The 13,618-nt window shown below is 40.1% G+C and overlaps 1 protein-coding gene across 1 annotated transcript; it reads right to left on the bottom strand.

The window, feature by feature from the left end:
• Positions 1 to 6,874: 6,874 nt before the first annotated feature.
• LOC140184140 (uncharacterized) lies at positions 6,875 to 12,556 on the bottom strand. Its single transcript, XM_072234433.1, has 6 exons — positions 11,121 to 12,556; positions 10,001 to 10,509; positions 8,801 to 9,475; positions 8,210 to 8,557; positions 7,700 to 8,056; positions 6,875 to 7,140 (listed from the first exon to the last, which is right to left on the bottom strand). Exons 1-6 carry the CDS (start codon positions 12,554 to 12,556, stop codon positions 6,875 to 6,877), a joined length of 3,591 nt encoding a protein of 1,196 aa, XP_072090534.1.
• Between the last annotated feature and the right edge of the window lie 1,062 nt (positions 12,557 to 13,618).

The following is a 13,618-nucleotide window of genomic DNA, read 5'->3' as shown; positions in this document are numbered from 1 at the left end:
ATCCATATCATCGGGAAACACTTCCGGAAACTCACACACAACCGGAATCTGCTCCAACCTTTGATCATCACCCGAAACACCCACGGTTAACAACAGGATACCCTGACATTCGGTTCCGGAACAGTTCACCATCATCGAATTCAAGTGATAATTATTCACCACGACCGGCCCTTCTGTATCTTCCGGCATAAAGTACACCAACTTTGTAGAACAATCAAGCAGAACATGGTTCTTAGATAACCAGTCCAATCCCAAGATAAGATCGAGACCGATCATCGGTAAGCAGACTAAATTATGAACAAAATCACGCTGCTTGAACCTAAAGGAAACTTTCGGGCATCCTAGCCTAGTCACCATGGCTTCATGGGTAGCATTATATACTTCTAGGTCATAACCTAAGGTTACGATCTTTAATCCTAACTCATGGGCTTTCTCAAATGCAATGAATGAATGTGATGCTCCCGAATCAAATAAAGCATTTAAAGTTTGACCAGCCATTTCACAGTTACCTCGAATAAGTGTCTCAGATCCCTCGGCACCTATAGCTGAGGTGGTGAACACCCGACCAGTTTGTTGTGCCTTCCTAGCACCTTGTTTCTTCTTCTCCGGACAACTTGCGGCTTTATGCCCCGCCTTTCCACAATTGTAGCACAAACCCCATCCGGCCTTGCATGGTGCTCCCGGATGGTGACTCCCACATCTAGTACAAGCTTGATCATTCTGAGGTTGCTTCCCAAACTTCTTCCCTTGGGAGTTGTTGTTGTTGGGCCTCCTGAAAGAGCTTCCCCTCTTAAAAGGCGGACCTCTAGGTGCAAAGTTCTTCCCTCGATTCTGTGGGAATGATCTTTTGTGACTCCCTTTCTCAGCGGTTGCCCTTTTTACACACTCTTCAGTAACCCTACACTTGTTTACCAACTCGGAGAAAGTCCTAATCTCCATTGGTCCCACTGAACTGAAAATATCACTCCGGAGTCCTCCTTCATACTTAACACACTTCCATTCCTCATATTCCACCGGAGTCCCTTGACACATACGAGAGAACCTGAACAGCTCTTCAAACTTGTCAGTATACTCAGATACGGACATGGCACCCTGCTTCAGCTGTAATAATTCAAGCTCCTTGGCCGTCCTAGCAGAAGTCGGAAAGTACTTCTTATAGAACTTCTCTTGGAAGACATTCCAGGTGATATAGTCATCACCCTGCTGCAGAAGACGTCGGATACCTTGCCACCAATGCGACGCTTCACCGGTGAGCATATAGGTAGCAAATTCGACACGTTGTCCTTCAGGTACCACTTGTGCTTGCAGTGCTCGCTCTATAGCCTGAAACCATGTATCAGCCTCAGTCGGGCTAGTAGTTCCCTTGAACTTAGGCGGATTAACCTTCAAAAAGTTTGCCAGTGTCATCGGGCCCTGAACTCCACCTCCATCATTACCATGGTTGTTCATCTGTTGACCAAGAGCCTCAGCAGTGGCCTGCATAGCAGCAGCCATATTCTCCAACGCAGTCATGAAGTTCACCAGATCATTAGGGTTATTCTCTGATGCACGAGCATTCGTACGACCTCTTCCACAGCCTCTACCGCGTCCACGAGGTGCCATCTGGTCCCTATACACACCAAACAATCGATATTAAGTTGATCAGTCTCAATATCGGAAGTCTAGTGCTTCAAAGTCCCAAAGGCATGCTCATGAACGTTTATGCCAATTATATCAAGCAAATATACTAATAGCACATAACACACATACAGAGAATGCACAGAAGCATAGTCAGTCCGTCCCTCAGGCTCTACAGGAACGAACTGCTCTGATACCATAATATAACACCCTACCATACAGAGTCTTATGCTTAAGTCATAATTCAGAGATGGCAAGGTATTACGACCTCTAAAATAAAAATTTAGTACGTATAGTAGTATGAATGATTTATTATAACTAGGAGCCTTTGTAGAAAAAGGGGTAAACAAAAATCGCAACTCGAAAGCGCAACACTCCGATCGATAACGTAACGAACAAGGATAAATCAATGCGAGATTATATATATACAAAGGAGTGCCAAAAACAGGAATATCAAGACTCAAAATTCGGCTGCGAAGATAACCGGTCCGAGCATAGCATATATATACATATGATAAAATGAGGAAACCCCAAAGGGACACAAATACAAAAACCTATTCTCCAAAATCTCCCATAAGAGGAGTCATCACAGTTTGTATTATTTAATGGAGATAAAAGTATCAAAGCTGATGGTTCTAGTTGAACTTGAGAAGGGGGGTTGAATCAAGTTGGTTAAAAACTCAAATTTTCTTGTTCTGTTTTTGTTGTTGCTCGAGTTGCAGGAGATTATTTGAAATAGTCTCATACGCAGAACATTAAAAGAAGAGAGAAGAGGAGAAAGGGGCCAGCATGTATCCTGGTTCAGATTCTTAGTGCCATGAATCCTACATCCAGTCTCCACCACAAACCATGGTGGAATTTCACTATAATTCTCAGATTATATTCACCAATACTATTGAATTAATTCCTAATCCAACTAGTATCTACCCCTAAGCTTTATACACCAAAGCTTAGCAACCTCAAAGTGCTATCCCAACTTGGAAGGGGAATCTACACAGATTCAATTCTCACCAAGTGCTAACCCAACTTGGCAAGGGGAACTAATCCTAGTTCATTCACCCAAATTACATCAGAAAAACAGTGGCTATTTTGCATCACTCTTGCCTTTTCTCTCTTGGCTTTTGATCCTCACATATTTGCCTTTTCTCAAAATAGAAAATAACGCAAGACAGCCATAACATACAATCAGAATTAAGCTTGAGTAGAAGAAAGAGATTCCAGCTCTGCGTTAGAGATGGTGCTCTGAATTTGTGTGCTCTCTTCCTTAGCTTCAAATGTTGGATTGAAGCTTGCTATATATCTTCTTCTTGGCTTCGTTGTAGCTTCATCCTCTCTGTTTTTCCTTGCTACCCGTTGGAGTGGTCCTTGATGGCATGCAGTCCTTTCTTCATCCTGCTCTACTTCCCCTGCTGTTCGAGGAGCTCCACCACTACCTCTGCTGTCCTTGGTGTTTCTTTCTTCCTTGGCATGTTCCTCTTTTCCATTCTGCTCCATGATCTCTGCCATACGAGGAGCTTCACCCACTACCTCTGCTACTTGTGCATGTTTGTGTTTTGCTCTCCCTTTACTAAAATTTTGCTTTACTGTTTGTCCTTGGAGATGTGAGAGTGCTTGTGTCTTGTTGCTTTGCTAGAGCCCCAGCTGTCCTTGATGTTGACAGATGTCCTTTTCTTTCTTTTCTTCTTTTGCCAACACATAGCCATTTGATTTCTGAATGGTGCCATGAGGAGTGTTAGTTCTTTTCATGGCTGAAGCTTTGCTGGTCTTGGACTGAGGCAACATAAGCTTGGGCATTTGGGCCTGTTACACTAAAACACACATTAAACAATATTGGGCTTTTCAACCCAATTAAATGTTTGTCATTATTAATCAACCCAAAATCAAACTAGGCTCAACAATCTCCCTCTTGTTGACAAACATGATGAAATGGGGAAATTAAGGACTTAATTTGAAAGAGTTAAGAACACTTCCCTTTGATGACATTCGAATAGTGAGTAGCTCCCCCTCAATACCAGTATTACTCCCCCTTGATCATGACATACCTGAACAAAGCTTAAAGGCCGCCAGTACAAAATATATCACAGCAATCCAAGTAATAACATGATGCACATTTCTGGACAAAAAATTAATTAGCACCACAAAGCATCAGTGTTTTTAACTATCACTATTAACCCCTAAGCCAAAACTAACATTCCCTTTCTTTTCTCCCCCTTTTGTCATCAAGGGAGGAAAGGAAAAACCTGCACAAAATTTGTTAGTGGCTGGTGCATATAGTTCAAGTAGCAGAGTAGTTTAAGTCTGTTACAGTCATCCCACAAAAATAAAATAAACAAGTTCAAAACAAAAGCAAGTCATAGTCACAGATGAGATAACAAGAAGCTAGGCATCAGAGTTGGATTCATCAGAGGTTCCGTCATCCTCCCCCTCATTGTCAAAAGTTGTAAGGCCAACCTCGATGTCCTCCACAAAGTCTCTCAAAATCTGAATCCTTCCCTTAGTCTTTTTGAGAGCATTTTCCTCCAAAACTTGATTCCTTTTGCGCTCAGCACCATGATGGAGAAGAAGATCTGTCAGATTGAGGAATTCTTCAAGGACATTCTTCAGAATGCATGTCATGGTCTTGACTGTAGTGGATGTGGAAGGGGGAATCAGAGGATCCTCATCAACAGAGGGAACATCAGCACTGTCATCAGTTTGGCGACGCCTAGGAGCTGTTTTCTTTACTGCACCACCCCCTTTGATATATGAGTTACAATCTTTAGCAATTTCAGCCCCAAAATCAACATTGTAATATTGAAAAATTTTTGTAAGAAGCATGCCATATGGCAAAGCATTTTTGGTACTGATACACGCATGCATGTGTCTCATAAGCAAGTAAGCAAAAGAAATAGGAGATTTTGAAAGCAATGCATACAAAACCAGTGTGTCACAGAATGAGACGCATTGAAAAGAACCGCTCTGAGGCAAGATGACATGGTTAACAATCCTATGCAGCTGGGCACGGACTGGACCAAGAGACTTATGAGTAGGAGTGTTACCTTCTAAGAGAGGGATATTGATGCAGACAGTGCTTAGGGCATCAAAATATGAAACATTGAGCGTATCATCCCACTTACCAGAGGTGTAGACATCAGGGCCTCGGTCCTGGTAATCTAGGGCTTTGCCTAGGTGATATTTGTCAAGAATGATCACTTTGCCTTTAACAAAAGAGGCGATTCTCCCTTCTTTGTAGGACATGTTGCTATAGAACTGTTTTACCAAATCAGGGTAAACTTTCTCTTTGATGGACAGTATGGATGTCCAACCTTGATATGCAAACAATGGGGTAAAGTTCAGGCCTTTCCTACGGAGTTTGTCAAGATTGACAAGCTTCGGGGGACAGAGTTTACGCTCGTAAACATCTTTGCAGAAAAACAAATAGTTCATGAGAGATTGGAAACGGCGACGATCAAAAGACTCATGGGGAAAATCAGCATAGAAAGATTTGTACGCAATGGGGTTTGACAGTGATGAGCGGACATTTTATACGCTTTTTGGGGGTAATTTCATGTAGATTTTAGTATGTTTTAATTAGTTTTTAGTAAAATATTATTAGTTCTTAGGCAAAAATCATATTTCTGGACTTTATTATGAGTTTGTGTGTTTTTCTATGATTTCAGGTATTTTCTGGCTGAAATTGAGGGAGCTGAGCAAAAATCTGAGTTAGGCTGAAAAAGGACTGCTGATGTTGTTGGATCCTGATCTCCCTGCACTCGAAATGGATTTTCTGGAGCTCCAGGAGTCCAATTGGCGCGCTCTCAACGGCGTTGGAAAGTAGACATCCAGGGCTTTCCAGCAATATATAATAGTCCATACTTTGCACGAAGATAGACGACGTAAACTGGCGTTCAACGCCAGTATCATGCTGCTGTCTGGCGTCCAGCGCCAGAAACAGGTTACAAGTTGGAGTTCAACGCCAGAATCAGGTTACAACTTGGCGTTGAACGCCCAAAACAGCCCTAGGCATGTGAGAAGCTTAAGTCTCAACCCCAGCACACACCAAGTGGGCCCCAGAAGTGGATTTCTGCACCATCTATCATAGTTTACTCATTTTTTGTAAACCTAGGTTACTAGTTTACTATTTAAACAACTTTTAGAGATTAACTCTGCACCTCATGACATTTTCAGATCTGAATTTTATACACTTTGACTGCATGAGTCTCTAAACCCCATTGTTGGGGGTGAGGAGCTCTGCAGCGTCTCGATGAATTAATGCATTTGTTTCTATTTCTCCATTCAAACGTGTGTGTTCCTATCTAAGATGTTCATTCGCGCTTAATTATGAAGAAGGTGATGATCCGTGACACTCATCACCTTCCTCAATCCATGAATGTGTGCCTGACAACCACCTCTGTTCTACATCAGATTGAATGAGCTTCTCTTAGATTCCTTAATCAGAATCTTCGTGGTATAAGCTAGAATTGATGGCGGCCACTCTTGAGGATCTGGAAATTCTAAACCTTGTCTATGGTATTCCGAGTATGATTCAAGGATTGAATGGCTGTGACGAGCTTCAAACTCGTGATTGCTGGGCGTGATGGCAAACGCAAAAGGATCAATGGATCCTATTCCAACATGATCGAGAACCAACAGCTGATTAGCCATGCTGTGACAGAGCATCTGGACCATTTTCACTGAGAGGATGGGAGGTAGCCACTGACAATGGTGACACCCTACATACAGCTTGCCATAGAAGGAACTTTGCACTTTTCCATGGATGGAATATTACATTACAGAAATTCAGAAGACAAAGCATCTCCAAAACTCCAACATATTCTCCATTACTGCATTACAAGTAATTAATTCTCGCTCTTTCATTTTTCTAATAATTCCAACTGATAACTTTAATTGATATCCTGACTAAGAATAATAAAATAAACATAGCTTGCTTCAAACCAATAATCTCCGTGGGATCGACCCTTACTCACGTAAGGTATTACTTGGACGACCCAGTGTACTTGCTGGTTATTGGTACGAGATCATAAGAAATTTTGATTTTGATATTGGGATTAGGATTTCCTGCACCAGACAGCTTAGGTTCAGACACAGAACGAAGAGGGAGGTCAATGACTGTACCGCGAGTATGGCGACTCTGAGTGTGGGTTGTCTCTTCGTCTTCTTGAAGAGGCATCTTTCCTCTGGAAGAGCTGGGTTTGGATGAACTTGGTTGAGAGTTGGTTGGAGGAGGAGGTGGTGAAGGATGAGGAGCAACGCCAGGTCAGCGAGCGGTGGTCTTAGTGCGGACCATGTCAGGAGAAGGGTTTGGTGGTGGAGATGGTGAGGAATGAGTGGGGGAATGAGAGGGAGATGAGTGTGTGTGATCAGAACGGTGGGTGCCACTGTGGGAGCCTCTGCGAGCAGCTCTTTTCTTGCGAGCCATTTTATAGAGAACAGGTTGAAGAAGATGATGGATTGGATATAGTAGTGTGAATGGGTGCATGTAGTGGGGAATAATTATAGGCTTGAGAAGTGTAAAGGTTGCACCTTGAAAAGGATAAAAATCCAATCTTGGAAAACGTTTTGAAAGTTACAGCTGTAACCTTCGTACGTTTGAAAAGAAAACAAGGGATGGAATTTAATAAAAGGATGCAATTCAAAAATGAAGCCCTAATATATGAAATGCAATTTTTTTAAAAAATTAGACATAAAATTGAAAGTAGGTTCAGAAAAAAATTGAGGCTAAGCCCAAGCATTTCGAAAGCCCACTTTTCATAAAATCTTAAACAAAAGTTTGTTTAAAAAAAATTGAAAGAACCCCACAGTTTTAAATAAAGAAAAAGCTCATAGTTCTGAAAACTGTTTCAGCACAAGGTGTCCATCTTTCATCATGGTCAGATTAGAATCCATTAGCTCCATAATAACTTAGTGAAGTTTACTCATCATCTGCCAAATAATCTCACCGCGATTTATGAGACAAAACACAAAAGATCTCATTATCAGAAAAATTAAGAAAACAGAGATGAAGCAAGAATGCCCAATTCAGTTCGCATCTTACAGAACCTCTCTTCTATCAATAGTTTGGTGAAAATATCTGCTAGCTGACCTTCAGAATTAACAAACTGAATATCCAAATTTCCATTTTGCACATGTTCTCTAATAGAATGAAAACGAACTTCAATGTGCTTTGTTCTTGAGTGCAAGACAGGATTTTTGGAAATGTTAATAGCACTCATGTTGTCACAAAATAATGGAACATTAGAGACATTCAGTTTATAATCAGCTAGTTGAGTTTTTAGCCATAATAATTGAGAGCAAGAAGAAGAGGCTGCAATATACTCAGCTTTGGCTGTTGAAAGTGCCACAGTAGCATGCTTCTTGCTAGACCAAACAATGAGGGATTTCCCAAGAAAGCAGCACATGCCACTTGTGCTTCTTCTATCAATCCTATGCCCAGCAAAATCTGCATCACAGAAACCCACTAATTGAAAAGAATCAGTCTTAGGAAACCATAAACCATAGTTAGTGGTACCAAGCACATATCGGATGATTCTTTTGACAGCTGAGAGATGAGATTCCTTAGGCTTTGATTGAAACCGTTAGCAAACTCCAACACTTTGGATGATATCAAGCCTTGAGGAGGTTAGATACATCAAGGATCCAATCATCCCTCTATAGCGTGTCTCATCAACATCTCTACCATGTTCATCTTTATCAAGCTTGATGTTAGGATGCATGGGGGTTCCCATAGGCTTAGCACAGTCCAGCCCAAACTTCTTGACAAGTTCCTTTGCATATTTTTCTTGATGGATGAATATGCCTTCTGCAGTTTGCTTGATTTGCAAGCCTAGGAAGAAATTGAGTTCTCCCATCATGCTCATATCAAATTCATTGGTCATAAGCTTAGCAAAATCTGCACACAAATCCTCATTAGCCGAACCAAATATAATATCATCAACATAAACTTGCACAAGAATAAAATGATCATGATAATTTCTAATAAATAAAGTGGTGTTAGTGGCTCCTCTTTGAAAGTTATTTTTCAATAAAAATGAGCTAAGCCTCTCATACCAAGCTCTAGGAGCTTGTCTTAAACCATATAAGGCTTTAGTTAGTTTGAAAACATGATTAGGAAAAGTTTTGTTTTCAAACCCAGGTGGTTGAGCCACATAAACCTCTCTATCTATTATGCCATTGAGGAAAGCACACTTTACGTCCATTTGGAACAGCTTGAAGCCACAATGAGCAGCATATGTAAGGAGCAATCTGATGGCTTCCACTCGAGCTACAGGTGCAAAGGATTCATCGAAATGAATCCCTTCCTCTTGATCATATCCTTGAGCTACCAATCTAGCTTTGTTTCGGACTATGGATCCATCTTCACCCAGTTTGTTTCTGAAAATCCATTTAGTGCCAGTGACTTTCTTTCCATTCGGATACGGCACTAATGACCAGACTTGGTTCTTCTCAAATTGCATCAATTCTTCCTTCATAGCCAACACCCAAGATGGATCAGCAAGAGCTTCTTGGATATTTTGAGGTTCAATCTTTGATAAAAGAGCAATGTTGTTGGATTCGGCTCTTTTCAAAGATGAACGAGTAGTTCTCCCAGTGGATGGATTTCCTATTATGAACTCTTCAGGATAGTTTTTCAAAAACCTCCATTCTCTTGGTTTTCTTGACTGGTTTGAGGATTCAGGTTCCTCTTGATCAACAATGGCCTCTGCATCAATATTTTCTGCAGCAACAGGAGATAATTCCAAATTGTCTCCTGCAGAATTGGAATTTTCGTTGCTAGCAGGTGCAGCTTCTTGAGAACTTGAATTTTGTTGAACTGGCTCATTGTTCTCGGGTAATTCAGCTTCGAAACCTGGACTATCATCTATGCAAACACTAGGAACAATGTTAGTTTCACAGAATGTGACATGCATGGTTTCCTCAACAGTTTTGGAGTTCTTGTTATAAACTCTATAGGCCTTGCTATTTGTGGAATAACCAAGAAAAATCCCTTCTTGTGTTTTAGGATCGAATTTTCCTAAATTTTCTTTGATATTCAAAATGAAACACTTGCATCCAAACACATGAAAATAACTAAGATTGGGAGGATGCCCTTTCCAAAGTTCATATGGGGTTTTTTTCAAAAAATTCCTAATGAGGGTTCTATTTAAAACATAGCAAGCTGTATTTACAGCTTCAGCCCATAAGAACTTGGGAATTTCATATTCACATAACATAGCTCTAGCCATTTCTTGTAAACTTCTATTTCTTCTTTCCACAACACCATTTTGTTGAGGTGTTCTTGGACAAGAGAAGTTATGTGATATGCCTTGTTCATCACAAAAGGATTCAAAAAATTGATTTTCAAATTCTTTACCATGATCACTTCTAATTGAAACAATTTTTAAACCTTTTTCATTTTGAACCTTTTTGCTGAATTTCTCAAAAATTGAAAAAGCCTCATGTTTATGAGCAAGAAAGAACACCCAGCCAAATCTAGTATAGTCATCCACAATTACCATGCCATAACTCTTTCCTCCAAGACTTTGAGTCTTAGTTGGTCCAAACAGATCAAGATGTAACAATTCCAATAGTTTCTTAGTAGAGACATCTTCCTTGGGTTTGAAAGAGGTTTTAATTTGTTTACCCATTTGACACGCATCACAAGTGATGTCCTTGTCAAATTTTATATTAGGAAGACCTCTAACTAAGTCTCTCTTTACAAGCTTAGAGATTTGGAACATGCTAGCATGTCCTAACCTCTTATGCCACATCCATTTTTCAGATTCCATTGAAGAGAAACAAGTTACATTTTGAACTTTTAGATCATCTAGAGTGATACCATAAACATTGTCACTTCTTTTGGCAACAAATAAAATAGCCCCTGTTTTCTCATTTATGACTCTACAATCAGATTTCCTAAAGGTTACAGCATACCCAAGGTCACACAATTGACTTATGCTCAATAGATTATGCTTTAACTCATCAACTAAGAAGACACTATCAATGCAAGTTGAAAAATCTTTGCCAACCTTACCAATGACAATTATTTTACCTTTACCATTATCTCTAAAAGTGACAAATCCTCCATTATATTTGTTGAGTTTAATGAAGAAAGTATCCCTTCCGGTCATATGCCTTGAACATCCACTATCAAGATACCACATTTCCATTTTCTTCTTGGATGCAAGGCAAACCTGCATGTTCTTTAGCTAACCTTAGGTATCCAAATCCATTTGGATCCTTTGATGTGAAATCTTCTTGGTTGCCCAAGAGCATTAAAATTATGAACAACTTTATATAACTTACTATCATTACCAAAAGACCTAAGAAAGATGAAACATTGAGGAGGATCATGACCATTTCTATTGCATTTGTAGCACTGATTTTTGCCCACTGATTTCTGGGGTTTGCTGAATCCTTTTGGTTTGAAAAACTTGGAAGAGGAAGGTTCAAATTTTTGAAAGTTTGGTTTGAAAACAGATTTATTTTCCTCTATGAAACCAATTCTAGATTTTTCAGACCTAAACCTTTGACAAGCAAGTAGTTTGTTCAGATTTTGAGAACCTTGAACAAACTTTGCTAAATCTTCATTCAAACTTTTTATTTGTTCATTCAGCTTTTTGTTTTCAGAAATCAAATCAGTGGAGGCAGTAACTTCATGCTTGAGTTTGAATTTTTCTAATTCAGTTCTCAAGGCAATGTTTTCTTCTTTTAAAAGCTTTTCATTATTAGTTTCATTTGCCTTAATCTTTTTCAGAAGAAGATCATTTTCTGTCCTCAAAGCCTCATTTTCTTTCTTACATTTAGCATACTTATCCAAGAGTTTCTTAGAGTTCACAGAAATGTCTTTAATAATGTAGTGCAATTCATCAATAGATAAGTCAGAGAGATCTACCTCATCTTCATCATTATGATCTGCCATCAGACATAATTGAGCTTTTTGATCTGAACTTTCTGAGCTGGTGTCGTTCTCCAAGTCCTCCCATGTTGCCATCATCACCTTCTTTTTGTCTTTCTTGAATTTTTCGCCTTTCTTAAGTTGAGGGCAATCTGACTTGAAGTGATCAGGCTCCTTGCAGTGATGGCATGTGAACTTGACTTGATCTTTCTTGACATCTTTGGATGAAGAGCTTCCTTTGCCTTTATTTTTGTATCTTAGTAGTCTTCTCATTTTTTTTGCAAAGAGCACCATTTCTTCATCTGAGAAGAAACTGTCATTAGATTCTTCTCCTTGGGTTGTCATTCTTGATTTTAGTGCTATACTTTTCTTTTTGTCATCTTTGTCTTGAGACATGTGAGTGGTTTCATAAGCCAGCAGCTTGCCTCTCAGCTCATCATAAGTGATTTTGATCAAATCATTCCTTTCAGAGATGGCTGTGCTTTTCACTTTCCATTTCTTAGTAAGACTTCTCAGAATCTTTCTTACCAAGGTTTCTTCAGAGTAGCTTCTTCCCATGGCGTCCAGATTGTTGATGATTATCGAGAACCTTTTGAATATTTGATCGATGCTCTCCTCTTCCTTCATACTGAACATTTCATACTCCTTCATCAGCATGTCAATTCTGGTCTCCCTCACTTGCTTAGTTCCTTCATGAGTGAGTCTGAGCTTATCCCAGATTTCTTTCGCTGTTTTACACCTTGACACTTTTCTGAACTCTTCAAAGCTGATTGCACAGTGCATCAGGTTGATTGCCTTAGCATTGAGTTCAACCTTCTTCTTTTCTTCATATGTCCATTCATTGTCCTCCTTTGCCACAACTTCTCCATCAGCATTCTGTTTGGTAGGAACGTCTGGGCCGTTGAGAATGATCTTCCAGATGTTGTAGTCAATCGACTGCACGAAGATTCTCATTCTCTCTTTCCAGTAAGAGTAGTTGCTGCCATTGAAGTAGGGAGGTCTATTATTGGACTGTCCTTCAGTGAGAGTGAAAGCCACGATGTTGGGATTCATGTTGTTGGCCATGGATCTTTACTCCAAGCTGTGAAGCTTGCCTTCTTGAGACCTTGCTCTTGATACCAATTGATGGTTCTAGTTGAACTTGAGAAGGGGGGGTTGAATCAAGTTGGTTAAAAACTCAAATTTTCTTGTTCTGTTTTTGCTGTTGCTCGAGTTGCAGGAGATTATTTGAAATAGTCTCATCCGCAGAACATTAAAAGAAGAGAGAAGAGGAGAAAGGGGCCAACATGTATCCTGGTTCGGATTCTTAGTGCCATGAATCCTACATCCAGTCTCCACCACAAACCATGGTGGAATTTCACTATAATTCTCAGATTACATTCACCAATACTATTGAATTAATTCCTAATCCAACTAGTATCTACCCCTAAGCTTTATACACCAAAGCTTAGCAACCTCAAAGTGCTATCCCAACTTGGAAGGGGAATCTACATAGATTCAATTCTCACCAAGTGCTAACCCAACTTGGCAAGGGGAACTAATCCTAGTTCATTCACCCAAATTACATCAGAAAAACAGTGGCTATTTTGCATCACTCTTGCCTTTTCTCTCTTGGCTTTTGATCCTCATATATTTGCCTTTTCTCAAAACAGAAAATAACGCAAGACAGCCATAACATAAAATCAGAATTAAGCTTGAGTAGAAGAAAGAGATTCTAGCTCTACGTTAGAGATGGTGCTCTGAATTTGTGTGCTCTCTTCCTTAGCTTCAAATGTTGGATTAAAGCTTGCTATATATCTTCTTCTTGGCTTCGTTGTAGCTTCATCCTCTCTGTTTTTCCTTGCTACCTGTTGGAGTGGTCCTTGATGGCATGTAGTCCTTTCTTCATCCTGCTCCACTTCCCCTGCTGTCCGAGGAGCTCCACCACTACCTCTGATGTCCTTGGTGTTTCTTTCTTCCTTGGCATGTTCCTCTTTTCCATTCTGCTCCATGATCTCTGCCATACGAGGAGCTTCACCCACTACCTCTGCTGCTTGTGCATGTTTGTGTTTTGCTCTTCCTTTACTGAAATTTTGCTTTACTGTTTGTCCTTGGAGATGTGAGAGTGCTTGTGTCTTGTTGCTTTGC

The sequence above is a fragment of the Arachis hypogaea genome, chromosome 4 (genome assembly GCF_003086295.3).
Source record: "Arachis hypogaea cultivar Tifrunner chromosome 4, arahy.Tifrunner.gnm2.J5K5, whole genome shotgun sequence".
NCBI classification, from domain to species: Eukaryota; Viridiplantae; Streptophyta; class Magnoliopsida; order Fabales; family Fabaceae; genus Arachis; species Arachis hypogaea.
Note: the sequence above shows the minus strand (reverse complement) of the source record. Positions and strands in the feature narration are given on the sequence as shown.

What these genes read in the sequence shown, in the direction of transcription:
- LOC140184140 (XM_072234433.1), bottom strand. Translation starts at nt 12,556, where the DNA reads ATGGCCAACAACATGAATCCCAACATCGTGGCTTTCACTCTCACTGAA. An exon ending in AAACTACTTGCTTGTCAAAG is followed by an intron (nt 10,510 to 11,120) that starts GTTTAGGTCTGA and finishes TGTAACCTTTAG; the next exon opens with GAAATCTGATTGTAGAGTCA. An exon ending in GTTCCAAATGGACGTAAAGT is followed by an intron (nt 8,558 to 8,800) that starts GTGCTTTCCTCA and finishes TTCTTGTGCAAG; the next exon opens with TTTATGTTGATGATATTATA.